The sequence below is a fragment of the Bos indicus x Bos taurus genome, chromosome 1 (assembly GCF_003369695.1).
Source record: "Bos indicus x Bos taurus breed Angus x Brahman F1 hybrid chromosome 1, Bos_hybrid_MaternalHap_v2.0, whole genome shotgun sequence".
NCBI classification, from domain to species: domain Eukaryota; kingdom Metazoa; phylum Chordata; class Mammalia; order Artiodactyla; family Bovidae; genus Bos; species Bos indicus x Bos taurus.
The window spans coordinates 56205285-56229120 of NC_040076.1; the positions used below are offsets into that span (position 1 = coordinate 56205285).

The 23836-nt window shown below is 42.9% G+C and overlaps 1 protein-coding gene across 2 annotated transcripts in view; it reads left to right on the plus strand.

Annotated features, from left to right (window-relative positions):
- Positions 1-7098: 7098 nt before the first annotated feature.
- PLCXD2 (phosphatidylinositol specific phospholipase C X domain containing 2) overlaps positions 7099-23836 on the plus strand; it is a 56788-nt gene continuing 40050 nt past the window's right edge. The window contains exon 1 of one of the 2 annotated variants that reach the window (XM_027516520.1): positions 7099-7836. In XM_027516520.1, the coding sequence (XP_027372321.1) occupies positions 7677-7836 (160 nt within the window). In that variant the 5' untranslated portion in view covers positions 7099-7676. The remainder of the gene's footprint in view (positions 7837-23836) is intronic. The other variant, XR_003506584.1, reaches the window with a different exon arrangement.

Below are 23836 nucleotides of genomic sequence, written 5' to 3' on the forward strand. Positions count from 1 at the left end.
CCTGGAAAATCCCATGGACAGAGGAGCCTGGTGGGCTACAATCCAAGGGTCAGTCGGACACGACTGAAGTGACTTAGCATGCACACATGAAACAGAAAAACGTGCGAGGTAAATTTTACTTTCTCTATTTTTGCTACTAAAAGGAAGCAGCAGCTGTGGGCACAGTTTAGGAAGGGTGCATCAAGACGTAGTTGAGGTGGAAGGTTAGCTGCAGAGATTTCTGCAGATCAGAATTCTCTGAAACCAAATCTTCAAAAAGCCAAGAAACATACTAAGAGTTTTGACTACAACCTAATATTGAGAGAGTGGATAAGGGGAAAATACTAACGATTGGTTATTTTATTTACTTTGTTTTTAAAAAAGGTTTATTTGTGTTGGTTGAAGTTGTTTTTGTAAACTTATAATTTTAATAATAAGATTGGGAGGGAATGATAATATCTGCTGTCAATTAACATGTTGTTTACCATTCAGGTGATGTGGCAACATGGTATTTCCAAATGATGTCAGCAAATCAAAATGTGGAATCAGGTCATTATTTGCCAAATGAATAACAAATGTACAGAGGTCATACTAATTGTGATGGAAGGTCAAGTGATGATGAAGATGCCTACCAGCGTGCACACACATGCTAACAACTGATGCCACTTGGATAATTCCAAGAACCTTGGGGTGGGGTAAGTAGAGATAGCGGATGGTTTTCCTGCCAGTTAAACCGAAATATTTTTCACTAATCACTTAAACTTATACACAACGTGGGTAAGAACTGCCATTCTACCTATCCTAACTTTTTTTTTTTTAAGAAATTGATTGATATGCCAAAGTGTTGATCTAAAGCATGTGAGACATAAAAATCCCCTGGGGAGCTTTTTTTAAAGACAGAAAAAAAGATGCCACCCCCAGGGGATCTGATTCAGTAGGGTTGGAGTGTGAACCAGGAGTCTGTATTTAGTAAGTTCCCAGCTGTTCTATTGGTGCTGGTGATGTGGAGACATTTTTTTTTTAGGGTAACTGAAAGGGAACTTACTATACGCATGAAGTGTGCCTTTACTACCAGAAGGTGGCTCCATAACATATTAAATCAGGCACTTTATAGCTAACTAGCTAACAAAAAGCATTGACTTGGCTAAGCAAAAACAAGCTAACTGGAAAGATAAAGATGTGGAGCTTCCCTCAATTACATTTTTTTTTAGTGAAAGGGGTGGGTGGGAAGGGAGAATGGAAGAGGCTGCAGGAATATGGTGTGCTAGAAGGAATAAATGGACATTGAACTAATTTTGCAATCATCATTTGTTATTTAGCTTCTCTCAAAAGTATTATAGCAAACATGTGTTGTTAAAGGAAATATTTAAATATATCAGAAACACTTGATGTCTAGTAAATAAAAAAACGCAGAGATGCAGACTTCCCTGGTGGCATAGTGGCAAAGAATCTGCCAGCCAACGCAGGAGACACAGGTTCAAACCCTGATCCTGGAAGATCCCACATGTCACGAAGCAACTAAACCCGTGTTGTGTGCCACAGCCGTGGAGCCCACACATCATAGAGCCTGCGCTCCGCAACGAGACAAGCCATGGCAATGAGAAGCCCATGCACTGCACTAGAGAATAACCCTCACTCCTCACAGCCAGAGAACTAGAAAGAGCTCACACAGCAGGAAAGACTCAGCACAGCCTAAATAAATAAATAAGTAAAATTATCTTAAAAAAAAAAAAAAGACAGAGAGGCTCAGAGGCTCTTCCTGATCACCAAGCTTTCACATCTGGAGGAAAAATCTCAGGGCTGGTACTGCTACATACACTCACTCTTGTCTTGTTACAGAATCCTGGTTGTTGACCACAAATACCAGGTAGGCACAAGGTGGAGCCACATATGGACAATTCCTGTTTAAGCTGCTGCCGCTCCTTACTCAAGTTCTTAAAGACACTCACCTGGGTCTGGGTCACAACCACGAGGTCTCTGGCTCTAGCCCAAATCAACAAAATGACTGACCCCCAGGTCCTAACTCATTCCTCATGTCAGGAATGTCTGAGGTGTATCATACACGTCCACAAGGCAGTGTGCTTCGTGACGACTCTCCACAGAGGCTCCTGAATGTCCCGAGCTGCTACAATGATGTCACTCTTCCTGAAGGTAATTGTTGCTGTTGTCATCATGTCCCCAGCACTGCCCATATTGGGGACATTTCTTCACTCTATTCTGATCCTTATCACATTGTTTTGGGAGACTGTATTGGGGAAATGGGGCTGAGAATGACTAGAGATAAACTGCTGGTATAAGGCGCAAAGCAAAGCAGGCTTACACTCCATTTCCTCTTTCATTTATCTGGCTCATCATTTCAATTCCTCACCCTCACCACATCCTCCAGCCAGGAAAAAAAGTCATGAATGAGGCATCACTGTGGAACTCAAAGCATCGTACAAACTCCCACCTCCAGACCATGTCCCTGGAACAAACACATGCCTGGTTGTAATGCTCTTTGGGCCGTTCCTTTCCCATTAAGCACACAGCCTGAGAGAGAAGGTAACACAGGGTCTTGGAAGTGGGGGCCGGAGCCAGCCTCAGCCTCAGCATCATTAAGTTGACATGTTTCCTCTGAAGCTCTTAGGGTGCCTTCAGTCAAGCAAGACCCAGGCCATCTTGCCCTGCCAACCAGACATATCCAAAGGACAAGCCGTTTGCTCTGGGACCATCAGTGTTCACTTTTGAAATGATTCCAAAGAAAATGAACCGTCTTTAACATTTCCAAAATAATGTAGCCTCCAAGACAGGACAAAGCCTGCAGTCACCTCTTCAGGAATTCAGTAGGGTCCTTAATCAAGTAATGGAGAAAAACAATTCCAGAAAAGAAAATAAAAGTTAAAGATGTATTCGGAGAAACAGGTTTGATTAATTGATGAACATTTTGATGAGAATTTCAAGTGATGAAAATAATCCCAGAGGAAGTCAGGCTGTCTACTGTGGCCCTTGAGTTATAGGTCCTTGGAGATAAGAAGTGAGAACCAAGAAACAAGCACCAAAGTTTCAAAGGTGCTCTGTGCACCAGAGTTTCTGCATGCTTTTTCACTTTTTTCCTGCTTAAATAACTGATTTCAATAACTTACCCAAATGACTGTATTTCTCTAACAATTCTTCATTATGCTGGCCTTATCTTCTATATACAGTATGGATCATTTTTCTCTCCTCAAAAACTTGCAATGGCCCCTTTTATCTGTAAAAAAGGAAGTCCGAACTCTTTAACATACTGTGGTCTTAAACATCCTTTACCAGGTTTGCAATAATAATAGGTAACATATGATGAGAAGCCATTGGCACAATGATCAGGAGACTGGGGTCACAGTTCTGCCACTAGCTATGAGCTCTAGGGCAGAGCTATGTAGCCTCTAAGCGTCAGTGTCCTTTGTCAAATGGGGCTAGGAAGAGTATTTAACTCATTGAGCTCTTGTGATGGTCCAACGAGAGTAAATGAGTTCTATTTTCCATGTATCCCTCGAGTGTTATCTGTTTCTCATATCTCACATTCATTGTCATAGCTTTGCTTATGTTTTCCCAGCTATACAATCTGTTTCATGCACCAAAGCCCTCCACCCATTTTCCACTTGTAGAAACTCTTCTCAGAATTCCAGACCTGGCTTGAAATGCCACCTTCTCTTTAATGCAAATCTTGGCCCTTCCCCCATCAAAATGTAGTTGTCCTCCACATGCACCTCTATTATTATTACCCCTCATTCAGCCTCACATTACATTTTGACATTCACATATTTGATTCTCTTTTCTTCTGGATTATATATTATCTGACGTTCATCATATGCCAGCTTTTAACTTTTCCTCCATTCCTAGCACTTATCAAAATGATTTGCACAGGATCAACACTCCCTTGGTTGTAACTGTCAATTAAAATGGACTTGCTTTAAAATTCAATCCTCCTATTAATTTAGTCTCCTCTCTGCTTAATTTCAGAGAAGGCAATGGCACCCTACCCCAGTACTCTTGCCTGGAAAATCCCATGGATGGAGGAGCCTGGTGGGCTGCAGTCCATGGGGTCGCTAGGAGTGGGACATGACTGAGCGACTTCACTTTCACTTTTCACTTTCATGCACTGGAGAAGGAAATGGCAACCCACTCCAGTGTTCTTGCCTGGAAAATCCCATTGACGGAGGAGCCTGGTGGGCTGCCGTCTGTGGGGTCGCACAGAGTCAGACACGACTGAAGCAACTTAGCAGCAGCAGCAGCAACAGAAGCAGCTGCTTAATTTTTTTCATAATATAGTATGTAACAAAATATTAACTATTCATATTCTAGGTATTAATCTATATTTTAAAATTGGTTTTTCCGAAGCTAATGTGGCATAGTATAACAATCCCACTTGTAATTTGGTCTCCAAGACAGTATGACAGAAAAATTATTCTCTAATACTTAGAAATTCTTAGCTGGGATTTTTAATGCAAGTTTATTTTTTCATTATAAAAGTGATATTACAATGTTATAAAACCTCAGAAAAGAGAGTGAAAATGCAGTGCATATTCCCACCTAGCAAATGAGTTTATTTCCTAACGCCCTGTTACTCAAAGCGTGGTCTGAACCAGGAGCAGCAGAAGCAGCTTGAATCTGGTTAGAAATGAAGACTCTCAGGCCTGTCTCAGACCAACTCAATCAGAATATGGCTGATTTGCACATTAAAGGTTGAAAAGCACTGCTCTAAGGTACTACCTGGAACCCAGCAGGGCATGTTTACTGAGCATCTCCTTCCTTCTAACAAATGTTTATAGAACACATGCTACATGCCAAGTACTGTACTAGAGGCTGTGTCTTCACCTGCAAAATGTCTTCCAGGACTGACTCAAGAATATATGGAGAGCACGCTATCTTCTTTTGAATGTTTTCTTACACAATCTAAGTAGTTTTGACTGAAAACTGCCAGAGGTGCAAAACATCTCATTCTGAAGTGGTTCCTCTTCTCTTGTTCTCTCTCAGTGATATCTCTCAGTTTAAGGTTTAATGTGTTCTTATTCTGCTCCTTCTTTCCACTAAGAGCTCAAAAATAAGGGGGAAAAGTCATTGAAATTAACATTCCAGGTAAAGCTGAAAGAACACTTTTTGTTTTCTTTAGGCAGCTTTTGTTTGAGTTTTTTTTTTAATTGTACATTTAAGGAAGCCCAGAAAAGATGACATTTCAAAAGTAAATCTTGGGATACTCCTTCAAGAATATGGGGTGGGGGTGAGGGGGCATTTCATTGACTAAAACTGCTAGGTGACAGTCATTCCCAACATGTACAGCACTTACACTGAAGTGCTCTCTAAAAATCAGAAGCTGCATGATAAATAGTGTAGACTTTCTTTTCATTACCAAGTCTTCCTTGTGGTTCAGCTGGTAAAGAATCCGCCTGCAATGCAGGAGACCTGGGTTTGACCCCTGGGTTGGGAAGATCCCCTGGAGAAGGGAAAAGCTACACACTCCAGTATTCAGGCCTGGAGAATTCCCTGGACTGTGTAATCCATGGGGTTGCAAAGAGTCAGACACGTCTGACCGACTTTCACTTTCACTTTTCACTCACTCCTTCAGGAAACAAACAAAACTTTTGGTATTATTACACAGCTCAAAAGGCTGAAAAGCAGGTTTAAACGAATGTTAGTAATAGGCTAGAAGAGGAAATTTAATAAAATGTCAAAAGGGGGCACTATATAGCAAGAGTTAAGTGTACAGAAAGTTGCTTTGCTGCTGTGTAGTTACCTTGGAGATGAGGAGGTGCGGCCATTCAGTGATTAAGTGTCAGCTGACCTGTAGGTCTGTTTGTACAGGAGCCTTCTGTCTGCTTTTGGCAGAAGTTGCTGTTTCCTTTTCCCGGAAGCCCTCCGGAGTCACTGGGGAGCTGCCTGGCCTGACACCCTCCAGGGTCCCACCATCAAGGTCTGGTTGTTTTTCTCCATTTGCCTATTTGCCAAGGGTGTTCCTGTGGTTATCTATGTATAAAGTTCTCATCATTACAGAGGCCCTATAGTTTACACCGTGGAAAAGGACCATCTGAGAGTGTAGGGAATATTGAAGAAAGCACAAAAATGGGTTTCTGTGCCCACAAGCCTCTGGGCTCAAGGATCTTATTCCAAAATGGGATTTCCAAATAGGGCCGCCACATGAACTGTTCCCAGAAGGCTCCCGGATTTTCATTTCGAATATGAAAAGGGGGTCGTACCACCAACCTACCACCAACCCTGCCTGACTTTTAGGGATACTGTGAAGAGCAAATGGGACAAAGAATTTGGAAGAAGGTTCCAAACAACAGGCAATACAAATGTAAAGTATCATTATTGCCATTTCTGCAAAATGGGAATACGTAGTGTGTACCTGGGAGAAGGCAATGGCACCCCACTCCAGTACTCTCGCCTGGAAAATCCCATGGATGGAGGAGCCTTGTGGGCTTGTGGTGCATGGGGTCGCTGGGAGTCGGACACGACTGAGCGACTTCACTTTCACTTTTCACTTTCACGCATTGGAGAAGGAAATGGCAACCCACTCCAGTGTTCTTGCCTGGAGAATCCTAGGGGCGGGGTCGCACAGAGTCGGACACGACTGAAGTGACTTAGCAGTAGCAGTGTGTACCTGAATCTTAATTAGGTAATGGTTGAAATACAAACCATCCTTGATACTGTCATTCAGATATGATATAGTGCTCTTTTCTCAGCCTGTTTATCTCTCATATTTCTGCTGCCTGTATGGTTTATTGGAAATGTTATATACTCCCTGGGTAATTGTCATTGTGCGTGTGTGTATGTGTGTGTGTGTGTGTGTGTGTGTGTAAGGGAAAGAAGGAGGGCAACGTGTGGTTGCGTTTAACCTCTGTGCTGACAGTGTAAAAGGCCAGCGGAAAGACCTGTCCGATCCAAGCTCTGACTCGTCCAAGCGTGCATGTTGCCCTGCCCGCAGTCTCTGCGGCTGCTATAAGCGAAGGAAGGCGGGAGTAACAGAATGTGGGGGTCGGGGCGGGCAGCGGAGGGGTGGGCGCCGTTCAGAGGGGCAGCCCGTGAGGGCGCGGGCCAATCGGAGCGCCCTCTGCCAGCGGCCAATCACAAGCCGCCTTGCCCGGCAAATCTGCCCGGCACTGCCGGGCGGGGCCGCCGGGAGTCCGGGTGCCGCCGGTTACACTTCTGAGCGCCTTCTGGAAGCCACAGGGCAGGGGGAGCAGTGCGGAGGAGCCGGAGGAGGGAGATCAGGCAGGTCCAGCTTATTTGCCAACCCAGTGGCACTCATAAAAGCGTAAATCAAGCTGAGGATGGTGCGTCCGGGCGCTCACGAGTGTATAGACACACCGGCGTGTCTATGTGTCGTGTGGGCACCTGTCGTGTGAGTGGCTCCAGGAGTGGCTGCTCGTAGGACGTTCAGTTTCTGTCAGATTTATTTCGAGGGGCCTAACGTTCCCCCGGTCCAGAGGGGGAGCGTAAGAAGTTTAAGGAAGCTGGGTCTGATCAGATTAAGGGAACAGCGGCTGGGTCGGTGAGCGTGGGGACTGCGGGTGCTGGGGGCTAAGGAATCTCGTCCTTGCCCCGCGTCTTTCTGGGGCACGAAGGCCTTCGGGCAAGACTGGCGTGACAAAGGTGGCTGGAGATACTGGAGAACCTAGGCGATGATGATCGCTGAATGAGTGGCACTGGGCTGAGCTTGAACAGCTGACTGACAGAAAGGGATGCTAGCATTTAGGAAGGTAAGAAGGAAACTCAGAATGGGGACCATCTGCTCCCCCAACCCCAGCGGGACAAAGACATTGGAGGTCTGCAATGCCGACTGGATGGCCTCACTCCCTTCTCACCTCCACAACGTCCCCCTTTCCAATCTGGCAATTCCAGGTATTCTTCTATTCCTACTTGTACCCACTGTTTGTTTCTGCCATTTTAGTGTGGTTAATGGGTTGGGCTGCCTTTCTATTGTGCTGAGAAAATAATTGTCACTGACCTTAACTAAACCTCTTTTTATTTCCAACTAAAAGCTTAACATTGAAGCAGCTCCTGTAAAGAGATTTAAGTACACTGCATCATTGGCAAAAAGGGACTTGAGAATGGAAGCCCCATTTTTGGTTTGTTTGTTTGGGTCTTTTTGTTTTGTTCTTGAATAGACTAATTCTAAGAACATTACCTTCTTAGTGTTGGGGCCAGGGTATGTGAGAGATGTGTTTCCTTGAATCACTCAAAATAAAAAGGAGAGATCAAGGTAATGAATAAAAAGTCATGAACAATTTTAGATCTGGATCAAAATTAACACTGTAAAGTGTTTTCTTTCTCATTTATCTGACCTTGCATAGTGGAGAAACAAGAAACAGATTAGCATTTAAGAAGAGATTCAGAACTAGGACTGAGTATCCAAACACATATTATTGTTGTTGGAAAAGCCAGAAATAGAGAACACAGGTGTTTGTCACAGCCAGTCATTAGGTGTGATGAAGAAGTGGTGTTTGAAGCTTTGTCTATATATACACAGGTGTCTGCCTGGCTGATCTAGAACTGAAGGCTTGGAACCCACTTCTGCACCAGCCGCTCTCCCTCCTGAGGGGTTTGTACTGTGACAACACTCTCATTAGATTTGTCCTTTTCCTTCCATCCAAAAGCTGATTGAAGCTGGGTTTCCAGGGAAGGAGGTTGACTACAGTAATCCTGGTATTGTGTGCTGGGCAAGGTCTAGATTCTGATACTTGGAAAGCACTGCTAGGAGCAGGGGAGTGGACCACTGCCAATCCTTTCTCTCACCTGGAGACATAACAATTGCCTTCATCCCTAGACTACCAGGCAAACTCCCAAACATCCCTGGGAGCAGTCTGCCTTTTGGTGGCAGACAGGATGACCTCATGCAACCCCAGGCCTTTGCTTTCTATGCATGAGGAAGAGTTGTGCCGGCTTCAGGTGCAGCCCTTCCCTGAGTCGCCTCTTCTTTTGGAGGTCTTCCAGGTTCATCGTCCTCATAGGCTCTTGGTGCTTTTGAGCAAGGAGAGGGTTGCTAAATCTCTTTATGGTTATGATCACTTGTGTTTTATCAGCCATTGACTATGGCTCTCTGGGAAATATCAGACGGTGGTGCTTCAGAACAGGTCTTTTCCTTGTTTAATTGACTCCTGTGGAGTCATTGCTGAAATGATGCACAGGCCTCTTTCAACATGAGTCATTTGTCTTTAGGCTTTTTGATGGAATGTTTTGTCAGGTGGTACGGCAAATAGAATGTGTTTGCAAACAGAATGGCATCTTAGGCAGGCACAAAATGACTCTGTCGTTTGGGGCATGTCCGGGTAGGCTGTACTTCCTGCTGTACTTTTGACGGTTCAGACCACAGCAGCAACTCTGCCCATGATGTGGCTGGGTACTCTGACCCTATGACTCCAGAAAGGAGCTGGGCATTTGTTCTTAATCTGTAGGGTTTCCCCAGTTACTAGAATTGCCAGAGTTAGCAAATAGTGGGGCCTTCTGCTGTAACTGGAAATTCTATGGTTATCCATCGAGGGGGCACAGAAATTTGTTCAGCCACTGCTTTGTGAAGTCCTGTCCTTCTAAGCAAAAAAAAAAAAAAAAAAAGTGTCCTTGACTGCTCAAAAGATACTGAACTCATTGCTGTGAATGTCCTTTTCCCAGCAGCGGATGGGACATGAGTGTATGCAAAAATATAAAGCTCAGAAGACGAAAATCACATATTAAATGCTAGCCATTTGTGAACCTTTTCCCCCTCCTCCCCCGGCCCCTGCACCCCTGCCTCGATGCTGGTTCTCCTTTGTCTACCTTGAGCTTCATATTCCCCAGCTAAGGACTAGCAGTTGAGTTCTGCCAGGACTTGTTGAGAGATTCTGGAATATAGACAGCCATTCGGGAAGTGGAGGCCACCATCTTCCTCCCTGTTCCTCTTTTCCTTTTCCCTCATCGTCACCTTCATCATAATAGTTATTATTCACTGAGCACACGCACACAGCACTCTCTGGCATATATTACCTCAAACCCTTACACCTCCAAGATGGGTAGTAACCTCATTTTAGAAATAAGAAAATTATTGTCCAGAGAGATTAAGTAATTTTTTTCAAGATCACACAAGTAACAAACAGTAGAAGTAATATTTAAGCTCCTATGTAGCTGGCTCCAAAACCCATGCACTCTCCCTGTGCCCCTAAGGAGGCCCTGGGAAGTTCAGAGCAACTAGAGGGAGGGAAGGGGGAGAGTTCTGTAACTGAAAACTAGTTTTCAGACTGTCCTCTGCAACAAATGAAAGAATTTTTAAAACTGGCTGATTTTTTTATCTGACCAATTATATATCACTGTCTAGCTAGATATATACATAGATATGTGTACATATTATATATCTATTATATATATATATATCAATTCAGTCGCTCAGTCGTGTCCGACTCTTTGCAACCCCATAAACGTCAGCATGCGAGGTCTCCCTGTCCATCACCAACTCCCAGAATTTAGTCAAACTCACGTCCATCGAGTTGATGATACCATCCAACCATCTCATCCTCTGTCGTCCCCTTCTCCTCCTACCTTCAGTCTTTCCCAGCATCAGGGTCTTTTCCAATGAGTCAGTTCTTCACATCAGGTGGCCAAAATACTGGAGTTTCAGCTTCAACATCTGTCTTTCCAATGAATATTCAGGACTGATTTCCTTTAGGATTGACAGATTGGATCTCCTCACAGTCCAAGCGACTCTCAGGAGTCTTCTCCAACACCACAGTTCAAAAGCATCAGTTCTTCGGTGTTCAGCTTTCTTTATAGTCCAGCTCACAACCATACATGACTACTGGAAAAACCATAGCTTTGACTAGACAGATTTTTTTAGTAAAGTGATGTCTCTGCTTTTTAATATGCTGTCTAGGTTACACACTAATGTATGTGTGTGTTGTTGTTTAGTCACTAAGTCATGTCTGACTCTTTGCAACCCCATGGACTATAGCCTGCCAGGCTCCTCCATCCATGGGATTTTCCAAGCAGGAATTCTGGAGTGGGTTGCCATTTCCTTCTCCAGGGGATCTTCCCAACCCAGGAATCGAATCCGTGTCTCCTGCGTTAGCAGGCAGATTCCGCAGAGCCACCTGGGAAGCCCCATATATATCCCTGTCCAGAAACAGAAGCCAGTAAGATATCCCCATTTGGAACTGGAATCCAGCAAGCTTTAAATTCAAATGTAGTGCTTAGACCTATTCTGTATGTGCACATGTGCTTGTGTGTGCCAACTCAGGGTGTCTGTACTATGGGTCAGCTCTGTCAGGGTGGCAGTGGGGCAGCAGTGACATGGGAAAGGGCAGGGAAAAGGCGGGGGTTCTGACCTTAATAGAAGAACTGGGATGGAGTTCACTATGTCAGATTTGAGTGCATCTATTGCATTTGCCTAAATTGCGATGGGAGAGAACAAGCGTGAACATGCATCTCTCAGCAAAGCCTCGATGTGTTATTTTGTGCCCAAAACTGTTAAGAACACCTGTTAATGACCAGTTTCACCCAGACGTATTGACCTATCTTGGAGAACCTCAAAACAGTTCTCCCTGCCAACTGCATAGAATAATTTGAGACCTTAAGGGTGAAAAGTCTGGAAAAGTCAGATTTTTTAATTAAAGCTTTAAACTCTACAAACAATTTTGTTCATGTTAGTGAAAGCATGATTTTTTTCTATGGACAATAGACTGATAGGAAAATTTTTCTCTATAATGTCTGTGGTTTCCAATGAATTCCTCTCTATGTATTTCAGTGTTATTTCTTTTTTAAGAAACCATGTTTTCTCTCTTTTAAAAAATAATATATTTGGTCTATTGGAAAGAACGTTGACTATAAGGGTCTGGAAATTTGATATTGTTGATTCTGGCTGTTTGATACTGTAGAAGTATCTGAATTTCTTAGGTCTTAGTTTCCTCATTTGTAATTAAGATGCTGGATTAAATGAAATTTAGAAATTGAAAGCGAAAACCCTTCAGTCATGTCCAACTCTTTGCAATCCCATGGACTGTAGCCTGCCAGGTCCTTTGTCCATGGAATTCTCCAGGTAAGAATACTGGAATGGGTAGCCACTCCCTTCTCCTGGGGATCTTCCTGACCCATGGGTCGAACCTGAGTCCCCTGCCTTGCAGGCAGGTTCTATATCTTCTGAGCCACCAGGGTAGAGTCCTTTCCAAATTAAAAATTCTTTGATTAGTTTGAAAGTTTTTTGTTTCTTTTTTTGCCTGTTCACTTACAAACATAGAAAAATGACTAGGTCATTTTTGTGAAGTTTATTTTTTATGCCTTTTCAGAACAAGAAATGCTTTTTGGCATGTGCAGACAAGGACTCACAATTGCTAGAATGAAGCAAAGTCTTCTCACTTTAGCATCATAAAACAGACTGTAGAGTAGTTCAAATTGTACATACTCTGAGTACATTTAAAGAAATCTCATGCTCAGGCCTGTGGGAGAATCAGGCATCAATCCTACTGTCAAACAAGCTTACAACTTAGAGATTTTACACATACACACACACACACAAACACACACGTGTATCCACCATACACAATTTTAAAAAACTAATTGGGTTAAATATTAAAGCAGAGATGTAAATAGTGTTACAGATGCACATAGAATGGAAGGATTAATTTCAGCTTTTAAGAGTAGCAACTAGGTCTTCCCTGGTGGCTCAGACGATGAAGAGTCTGCCTGCAGTGTGGGAGACCGGGGTTCAATCCCTGGGTCAGAAAGATATCCTGGAGAAGGGAATGGCAGCCCATTCCAATGTTCTTGCCTGGAGAATCCCATGGACAGAGGAGACTGGTGGGCTATAATCCATAGAGTCGCAAAGAGTTGGACATGACTGAGCACATAGAATGAAGAGATTAATTTCAGCTTTTAAGAATAGAAACTACTTTCTTGAAAAAAATGACATTTGACCTGGAATTTGAAGAATAGTCAGAATTTCAAGAAATATGGCCTGGGGGGGTCAGGGTAGGGAAGAGAGCTTTCCATTTGAAATAAAGCAGTTAAGCTTAGGAATGGAGGTATATTAGGGAAATGGCTAGAGGACTGCCTTTGCTGCCCCTCAGGAAGGCTTTGTTAACATCTTTATCATTGTACTTCTCCATCCATCTTCTTCCGCATCATCTGGGTACAACTTGTGTACAGAGAATATGGCTTATTTCTTTACAATCCTAAGTCCTAGCACAGGATAGCAGCTCCATCACTGATAACCATTGAGTCAGTCGTTTAGTGCATGGAACAGGACAGTAAGAATTCTGGAGAAGTGGCTTGCAGCCCCCATCATGTTCACCTGTGATCAGAGCTAAGCTGAACGGATAGGTTAGGTTCACCTTCTGTGAATGCCGTATGCAACACTCTGAATATTTTCCAATCGGTTTCTTGTTATCTTTGCACAATATTACTGTAGCTCGAGATAAGGCTCATCACTGAGCCGCATTGGCCATGGAAATTCTGAGTCAGAGTCAGATGGTCTGCAGGATCAGAAGCAGGTCTCTGGTGTCACTCTGCCCCAGAAACAGTTCTTTCACCCCGAATCCTTCCTGTCTTCCCTCTGCCCTGGTCAGACGTGAGCATCTCATGTTTCCAGTGTGGCTGCAGCCTCAGCCTGCTCTCTTTTCTTGTTCACTCTTCCCCTTCCTTCCACTGACCTGGCCTGTGTCCCAGCCTCTCCCTTTCCAGCACCAGCCCTCGTGCAGACCTCACTGCCCTCAATTCCCAGAGCGTTCTCTGCTCTCACCTGGCGGATGATATGCCCTCCTCTCCTCTTTCATCCTTCTGGAATCCTGTCCTTTTCCTATGCAGTCCTGCCTTTGACTACTTGGCAGTTTCTGTAGCTCTTCTCCTGTGGCCCCACACTCACTTCCCACATGTGTGCAGGGAGACGGAATCCCTATGAGAGCAGAACAGAGGGAATCATTACTCCAGTCCTGCATCTGGAAGTTGGATCAGGTCTGGTGCATCTCACCAGGATGGGGACCCAAAATGGCGCAAGATCCACTGTGGAACCAGAAGGATATGTTGGTGCCACTCTGGGGATATCACAAACCATGAGCTGGCCCTAGAAGAGACTCATCTGCCTACAGAGGCTGTGGAATCGGAGGCTGTGGAAAACCAAGGACTAAGGCGAATCTACCAGGGCTGACCCAATCAAGGAAAAAAAAAAAAATCACACACAGCCAAAATCGTATCTTAAGTGGGAACACGTTTTTGTTGCCATCGTGTTTCCTTTTTTTCTTCCAGGTGGTCATGGTGAGGAATAAAAAGAGGCTGTGATTTAGTGTTTGTATTAGTAGGTTTCTCTTCTAAGAAGGTTCATCACTTCCTGAGATCCTTTCCCTGCCCCAGTCACACGAAAGCCACAAGAAATTCAGGAATCACACATATCTGTAAGAAGTAGAACCACGGGTTGGTTTGGAGTATGAATGCTAAAGCCACACTGTCTGGGTTTGAATCCCAGCTCTGCCCCTCATGACTGTGACCTTGAGCAAGTTACTTAACCTGTGTCTCAATGCTCACTAGTATCTCTTCAAAACAGAGATAATAGTGGCACTACTTCATTTGGTTAACTTGAGAATTTAAATAAATTCATAGAGCATGCTAAGAACAACATCTGTCACAAAATAATGCATATTTTTAAAAAAATTAGTCACGGTAGTCATTTATTGAAAGCCTGTGTCAGGAATGGACAGCAAAAAAGAGTTGTAAAATGCAGTCTGTTCCTTCAGGTAATTTGCAGTCTTGTTAAGGGGTTGACCTTCCAATTAAGCCATGTGGCTCCATGTTCTCTGACCAGATCAGGGTAACTTGAATGGTCATCCCTTCAAGGGGACTTGGAGTTAAGGGAAGGCTACCTGGTGGGTAGCCCAGATTGTGAGTATCAAAGGAGACTTAAATGCAGTCTGTGGGGAACAGATCAAGAGAGCCAGAAATCCTCTTCAGCTACTTTATCCCCCTATCCCAAACTTTGTCGTCTCCAGCCATCCAAAGCCTTTGGGAAATTTTGACCATGTTGCTAAATGTGCTTCTGCTTTCCTCTTGGCCCCAGAACTTACAGTCCTAACCCAGTCATTTTATCACCAGATGAAGAGTAGGAATATTGCAAAATGTTTTCCTTTAAACAAATCTTTTTACGTATTTTATAACACCTTCCCCGGCAGTGGAAGGCTTCCTGATCCCTCCAAACATATGCATCATCCACATGCAAATGCACACATACCACCCATCACCACACCCACACACAGTGCACACACACTGAGCCATGCCCTGAGCCTCACCCTCAGGAGCCCCAGTTCTAGTGCCTGCTATTGCTTCCCCTTTCTAAAAATCCTGCAAGACATGCCCACTGACATTTCAGATCCTGTGAGCCTGCTGCTGTCACCTGCATGCTACTGTTTCAGACAAGCTTCTGAGGCTGGGGATTTGGTTTCTGACACGGGCTCTTTCCTGATTTCTGCTCCATGTGACAGGCTGGCTCCACAACTGTCCCTGACCTCTAAGAGCTTTTAGGTACATGCACACTAGAGGGAATGGTCGTGAAGTGCTTTAGCTCCTGTAACTTTGCCTTCAGAAAAGCACAGACCACTTTGTAAATGCTGACTAACCCTAATTAGAGTTTCATACCCGGCCTGCAGAGGAGGGATTATTTATAGAAATTGTAATAGGTGGGTGTATTTGTGTGTGTGAAAAGAATTTGAACACACGTCAAGAACCAAATTTAGGTGTAGGAGACCTGTGACTAAATCTGTCTGAGTATTTACACACACATGGTGAGTAGGAGTTCTTCCACCTTCTCACATCTATAGAAATGTGGGAGTTAGGTTGCTGAATGCCAGTGAGGCTCAAACAGTCCCTGGGAGGATGGCATTAGTAGATCTCTGGGCAGCTCCCAGGTCACGTGGGTTGGCCACAGAGCCCTATACCACTCTCAGGGGATGTCTAGCTCGTGTTATCTATGAGACATCAACAGTCTTTTTTGGATTCCTTGGCTACTAAGCAGTTGACATTTTCTAAGAGAATAACAGGGTTTTGAAAAATAATTTCCAATTATTCTAGAACTATTGCCTGGAGGGCATTATGTCTTCTCAGAGAATATTCTATCAGTACTTTCTTTTCCTCTGTACAGACCTAACAAAATCTAAGTAAAGAAAAAAAAAAAAAAAATAGGAAGCAGTTGTACCTTATAATGCAAATGTCTTGGAGCTTGGAGGTGTCTGCAGTGATGGTGAGAATGGGACATCCTAGACTCTGGCAGACTGAAGGCTTATATACTGAAAGCAATATGCTAAAGTATTGAAGCCAGGCAAAAACACATGCTGAACAGATAAAGGTGAAGGCAGCATCCATCCGTCCATTCCTCCCTCCCTATTCTCTCTCTCCCTTCTCCCCTCCCTTCCTCTCTCCTTCCTCCCTGGTTTGAGTTTAAGAGATTGCCGTGGCAGGAGGTATCTGCATAGACCCTCATAGGAATAATATGAGCACATCGTGTCAGTTTAGCTAAAAAATATTACTGGTGCTTATTTGCTCATTTTGCTTCTCATTACCTGTATTTTTTAAAAGTTATTTATTTAGAAGGAAAGTATTCAAAGGATATTTATAAAGTGGCCCTTTTGTGTCAGGTACTGTGTTAAATTAGGTGATAGATAAATAAGATTATTCTCTCTGCTCTTAATGAAGTTCTGATCATAAAAGTAGAAAGCCAAAGTTCAAACATTAGGGATAAAAATACACAGGGCACAAAAACACTCAGAAAACCAACACGTTATTGGTAGGAGGAGGAAAGCTTGGTAGATTGGACTTCCAAGAGGAGATCACCCTTGGGTTGATACAAAGAGTATAAAGAGCAATGAGTGTGTATCCAGTTGTTACAGGTAGAGAGAAGAATGATGCAGTGCAGGGGTACCAAGAACTGGGAGATAAAGTTTCCTTGAGGAAACCCAAGCATCGATTTCATTTAAACAAAGTAATGGAGATAAGGCCTGGAAAGTAGGCTAATGAGCCTTATGTGTCATGCCAAGATGAAACATTAAACGTTATCCCAAAGGCAAAAAAGCAGCTAGTTAAAGACTTGATCAGGAATGGATTAGAAACCCTAAGATAACTGCATAGGATGAAGAGAAACAAAATGACCCATTCATTATTAGGGCTGCTGAGGGGTAATATGAGAAATTCATTATCTCTTTCAATCTACTTAATACATATGTGTTGATTATTTTCCATATGCCAGGTCCTCTCCTGGGCACTGGTGATTCAGTGATGATCAATACAGACATGGCTCCTGCCTTCAGAGAACTTACAATATAGCTGGAGAAATGGGCATTTAATCAAACAGTTATAATACAATACTCTATGTAAGATGATGAGGGAGGTAAAGATTGCTGTTGATACAGCAGGGATATCTTAACAGGGAGACAGGGACACCCCCAGAAGAAAGTGATGAATACACTGTAACCTGAAGAACACATCAGAATAAGCCCCCAGGATAAGAGGAATAAGGCTAGAGTATCCTAGGAGATGAAACAATATGGGTGAAGACCTTGAAGAAAGAAAATGGCCCATTTAACAAACCCAGATAGTTCACTCTAGTTTACTGTAGGCAAAGAGGAGGGGGCCAGGAGGAAAGTGACAGATACCGAGAGGTCTTGGAAGCCATGTTAAGGTGATTTGACTGTATAGTCACTCAGTCATGTCCAGCTTTTCAACCCCAAGAACTGTAGCCCACCAGGCTCCTCTGACCGTGGAATTCTATGGACTGTAGCCCGCCAGCCTCCTCTGTCCATGGAATTGTCCAAACAAGAATACTGGAGTGGGTAGCCATTCCCTTCTCTAGGGGATCTTTCCAACCCAAGGATTGAACCATTATATTTATATATATGTGTGTGTGTGTGTATACATATTTAGATTTCAACTAAAATTTTGCTTTCAAGAAAGCTATCCTGAACTTCTAGTCATACATAAGTGACCCTCGCAACCCTCCCAAACTTGTTTACTGTTCTGCTTATTCTGTAAGAATTCTGTCATTTCTGGTTTCCTTCTTTCCCCTACCATGTTGGCAGCTTGCAGTGGGAGAGGGAAAGTTAGCTTTGTGTACTGCACCACAAACCAACTGTGAAATGGAAACTTTTTATTAATAGTTACATTACCACATTATCAAATACCATTTATTTTACACATTGACATCTAGGGTTACACCAGGAGGCTTAGTAAACCGGGAGAATTTTGCAGTTGAGTATTTAATCTAATTTTTCTCCTACTCTGAACATTTTCCTGTTCTCCCTAAACCTTCATATTGTTCTTTCTTTTGTGTTGAAAGGAAAAGTTGTTAAAGTATGATTATCCCAGAACTGAGAAGCGTCATCAGAGCATGACCAAGTGCCCCTTGTGAGGTGTTATTTCACCAAAAATTATGCCATCTGTTCAGAGACAGAGCAGCGTTGTAATTAGCAAGATAGAGGAAGAATTTCTTATTAATGAATTATCTCTACAATATCTTATTTGGATATTAGTGTCTAATGGACATTTAAGGAAGAGAAAGTCTTTCAAAGAAAGATAGATACCCATCTATATAAAATGCCTCCCATACATGGAATTGAAAAACACTTTGACTTGCATAAATCATAGGATATTTGGAGACTGTCTCAGGCAATGAATTCCCTTGATCCCCTGCAGAGTTCTTAGGAGGCTTGGCTCCCCCTTGAGCCCCACAAGGACATCTCCAGGCCAGAAGTGGGACTGTCTGGACAGGCCTTTGAACCAGAGAAGCTTTACTTGCATTTGTTGTTATATATAAATATTTCACTTGACAACATTCCAGGTCTGAAAGCACCATGAGAACCCCTGATTTATTTCAGTTTTCTCTAGCTTATCAAGCCACTTGGGCTAGACCAGGAGCAGCTCTCTGGATTCCCAGACTGAGGTCTGTTCTTAGATGATGGCATGCCCTTTGCCTTCTCAGAACATGAAAAATATGTTGATCTACGTCCTCTGCTTCCAAATGTTCTGCCTTGCGTCAAAACACAGTTGCTTTTTTGCATGGTAAATAAATATGAATTAAATAGGCAACTGATTAAAAATTAAATTGGCTACATGGCCCTCTCAAGTTTTGCTGAAAGTATAATGGCTATTTTTAATACTCTCCCACATGCCCCATGGAAGATGATCAAGTATGATGGATCAAGTTTATCCCATTGGGTTGGCAAGCTTTAAAGATATTATTCATTGGTTTGGGAAACTGCTAAGCAGTCCCCTGATCATGAACCTCGGATCTGTGTTGGCTCTATTTTGTATATCCTAAAGATGCCTCAGCCTTTCCACCCTTATCAGAATGGAATCAAGTTCTCTATAAATGTGGATTGCCCCCCCCCCCACCCCTCCGCCAAGGACCTAATTTAGGTACATAAGATAGGAAGCCCCAAGGAGATGTTATTAAAAGATAATTTACATGAGCTTAAGTTGCAGGAAATCTACTCTCTGGGACTTTTTCTTTTAAATTGTGCAATACCATATTTTATTCTAGCTGTTCCTTTCATCATCCGTTCTGGTTTATTTCTGTCCTCTGTGTTTTCTAACACATTCCTCTTCATTGACCCAGATAACTCAAGCTAGAAGGACACATAGAGATAAATGGAGCTGGGGACATTCAGGTGCTAGGGGAGGGAAGGTGCAGAGAGTGAACTCTACCTGTTTAAAGAAGATGGATGGACCAAAGAGAAGTTTGGGAAAGGATGAGGAGATCTAGGCTCATCTGCCTTCAGCAATCCTTTAAAGAGCTGTTCACTCAAACAGGCATGCTTGCACTTTGTCTGTGTCAGATCAGATCAGTCGCTCAGTCGTGTCCGACTCTTTGCGACCCCATGAATCGCAGCATGCCAGGCCTCCCTGTCCATCACCAACTCCCAGAGTTCACTCAGACTCATGTCTATCGAATCAGTGATGCCATCCAGCCATCTCATCCTCTGTCGTCCCCTTCTCCTCCTGCCCCCAATCCCTCCCAGCATCAGGGTCTTTTCCAATGAGTCAACTCTTCGCATGAGGTGGCCAAAGTACTGGAGTTTCAGCTTTAGCATCATTCCTTCCAAAGAAATCCCAGGGCTGATCTCCTTCAGAATGGACTGGTTGGATCTCCTTGAAGTCCAAGGGACTCTCAAGAGTCTTCTCCAACACCACAGTTCAAAAGCATCAATTCTTCGGCACTCAGCCTTCTTCACAGTCCAACTCTCACATCCATACATGACCACAGGAAAAACCATAGCCTTGACTAGACGAACCTTTGTTGGCAAAGTAATGTCTCTGCTTTTGAATATGCTATCTAGGTTGGTCATAACTTTCCTTCCAAGGAGTAAGCGTCTTTTAATTTCATGACTGCAGTCACCATCTGCAGTACATGTATTTAATACCTACTATATGCCAGAAACTTACTGAGTATGGAGATATAGGCATGAATTAGATATGATCCCCATCCTCAAAATCTCACAGTCAGCTGTCAGTGACAGACATGGAGATAATTACCACCAGTGTTCCAAGCAGCACAGGGCAAAGAGCAGTTAAATTTTCATGGTTAAGTCACGTGAGCTCACAGACAAAAGATTGTGACCTGAATCACATACAAGTAATTAAAGTGGACAGGCAAGGGACAATGAGATTTTTCCCAAGGATTCTAAGGGTGTTTTGGTTTTTTTTAACAGATATTTTGCTGTACTTAATAACCATCAGGCTCAATTCTCTACATACTTTTGCAAATAAGTATGTTCTTAGCTCAGTCCACAGACCTATTTTAATATGCACAATTGCAGTCTGTTCAGATCAAATTTATTGCCATATTCATAAACATTAAATAAGTGAGTTGTAATGCAAGATGCTTTCCTACAAAAGCTGCTATAAACATCTTTAGCATTTAAAGACATGTTCATTTTTATGTCTGTTCTTAATATTTTTTATCTTGTTGTCGTTCAGTTGCTAAGTCATGTTGGACTCTGTGACCCAATGAGCTGCAGCAAACCGGGCTTTTCTGTCCATCACTATCTCCCTGAGTTTGGTCAAACTCATGTCCATTGAGTTAGTGATGCCATCCAACCATCTCATCCTCTTTTGTCCCCTTCTCCTCCTGCCCTCAATTTTTCCCAGCATCAGGGTCTTTCCCAGTGAGTCAGCTCTTCTCATCAGGTGGCCAAAGTATTGGAGCTTCAGCTTCAGCATCAGTCCTTTCAATGAGTATTTAGGGTTGATTTCCTTTAGGATTGACTGATTTGATCTCCTTGCAAGCCCAAGGGACTCTCAAAAGTCTTCTCCAGCACCACAGTTTGAAAGCATCAATTCTTAGGCACTCAGCCATCTTCATGGCCCAAAGATGTGTGTATCTCACATCCATACATGACTCCTGTAAAAACCATAGCTTTGACTATGTACACCTTTGTCGGCAAAGTGATGTCTCTGTTTTTTCATACACTGTCTAAATTTGTCATAGCTATTCTTCCAAGGAGCAAGCATCTTTTAATTTATTGGCTGCAGTATTGTCCACATTGGTTTTGGAGCACAAGAAAATGAAGTATGAGACTATTTACACATTTTCCCTATCTATTTGCCATGAAGTGAAAGGACTTGATACCATGATCTTAGTTTTCTGAATGTTGAGTTTTAAGCCAGCTCTTTCCCTCTCCTCTTTCACCTTCATCAAGAGGCTCTTCACTTTCTGCCATTAAAGTGGTATCATCTGCATATCTGACGTTGCTGATATTTCTCCCAGCATCTTGATTCCAGCTTGTGATTCATACAGCCCAGCATTTCTCATGAAGTACTCTGCATGTAAGATAAATAAGCAAGTATGTCAAGTATAAGCCTTGACATACTCCTTTCCCAATTTGGAACCAGTCTGTTGCTCCTAGTAAGGTAAGGTGGTCTGGTATTCCCATCTCTTTAATAATTTTCCACAGTTTGTTGTGATCTACACAGTCAAAGGCCTTAACATAGTCAATGAAGCAGAAGTAGATGTGGTTTTTTGGAATTCCCTTGCTTTTTCTATGTTCCAGTGGACATTGGCAATTTGATCTCTGGCTCCTCTGCCTTTTCTAAATCCAGCTTGCACATCTGGAAGTTCTCAGTTCATGTACTGCTGAAGCCTAGCTTGAAAGATTTTGAGCATAATCTTGCTGGCATGTTAAATGAGTGCATTTGTGCAGTAGTTTGAACATTGTTTAGCATTGCCCTTTGGGATTGGAATGAAAACTGACCTTTTCCATCCCTGTGGCCACAACTGAATTTCCCAAATTTGCTGACATAATGAGTGCAGCATCATCTTTTAAGATTTGAAATAAGTTGGCTGGAATTCCATCACCTCCACTAGCTCTGTTCATATTAATGCTTCCTAAGGCCCACTTGACATCACACTCCAGGATGTCTGGCTCTAAGTGAGTGACTACATCATCGTGGTTAACTGGGTCATTAGGAATTTTTTTGTATAGTTCTTCTGTGTATTCTTGCCACCTTTTCTTAATACCTTCTGCTTCTGTTAGGTCCATACCATTTCTGTCCTTTATTGTGCCCATTTTTGTATGAAATGTTCCCTTGGTATCTCCAGTTTTCTTCAAGAGATCTCTAGTCTTTCCCATCCTATTGTTTTCTTCTATTTCTTTGCATTGGTCACTTATGAAGGCTTTCTTATCTCTCCTTGCTATTCTCTAGAACTCTGCATTCATTTGGGTATATCTGTCCTTTTCTCCTTTGCCTTTCACTTCTCTTCTTTCCTCAGCTATTTGTAAAGCCTCCTCAGGCAACCACTTTGCCTTCTTGAATTTGTTTTTCTTGGGGATGGTTTTGGTCATCACCTCCTATACAATGTTATGAATCTCTGTCCATAGTTCTTCAGACATTCTGCCTACCAGATCTATTCCCTTGAATCTATTTCTCACTTCCACTGTATAATCACAAGAGATTTGGTTTAGGCTGTACCTGAATGACCTAGTGGTTTTCCCTACTTTCTTCAATTTGAGCCTGAATTTTGCAATAAGGAGCTGATGATCTGAGCCACAGTCAGCTCCAGGTCTTGTTTTCTCTGACTTAGAACCTCACAGTTTTATCTTATATCTATCTTTAATTTTTATTCGTATCAGAGGCAATATATAGAAGTAGCTCCAAGGGTGGTTTCTGTTTTAGTGGCCCTGGGATCAAATCCTAGATAATAGTTGACTTCAAACAAAAAGTTTAACCTCTCTGTGGCTTAGTTTTCTCATCTGTAAGATGGAAATAATTATAGTACTTATTTCAGAAGTGCAAAGTACTTCACAAGTCCACCCTCACCCTGACACCAGTTGCAAGTTTGGGGGTCTTCAAGGTCACGCTTAGGTTTGACAGTTTGCTAGAAGGACTGACAGAGCTCACTGAAAGCTGTTATACTCAGCTTCTATTGAATACTGCTAAAGGCCACAAGTTACAATCAACCACATGAAGAGTCCAAAGAAATCCCAAATGTGGAGCTTCCAGTTGTCTCCTCTGGAGACATGGACAGAGCTGCTGTCCTGGTATTGATATGTAATGAAACACACCAAGCATTGCAAACTGAGGAAGCTCATACAACCCTTGGTGTCCAGAGTCTTTGTTGAGGGTCCACATGCCTGATCTCAGCATCCTGCCCCACAGAGGTCAAGCCTGTTCCTGCATGACTCAAAACCCCTGTCATAAATCACATCCTCAGACTTTTTGATGTTGTCCCAAAGCTCTCAGGTAAACAAAGATACTCTTATCAGGCAGAATATTCCAGGGGCTTAAGAGATTGCCTCCCAGAGGCCTAAGACAAAGACCAGATCTCTCTTTGGACAAGGTTAAATTCTTTACTACACAACAAATGTGTTTAAGAATTAAGTAAGATGATCCTTGCAGTGGACTTAGAATA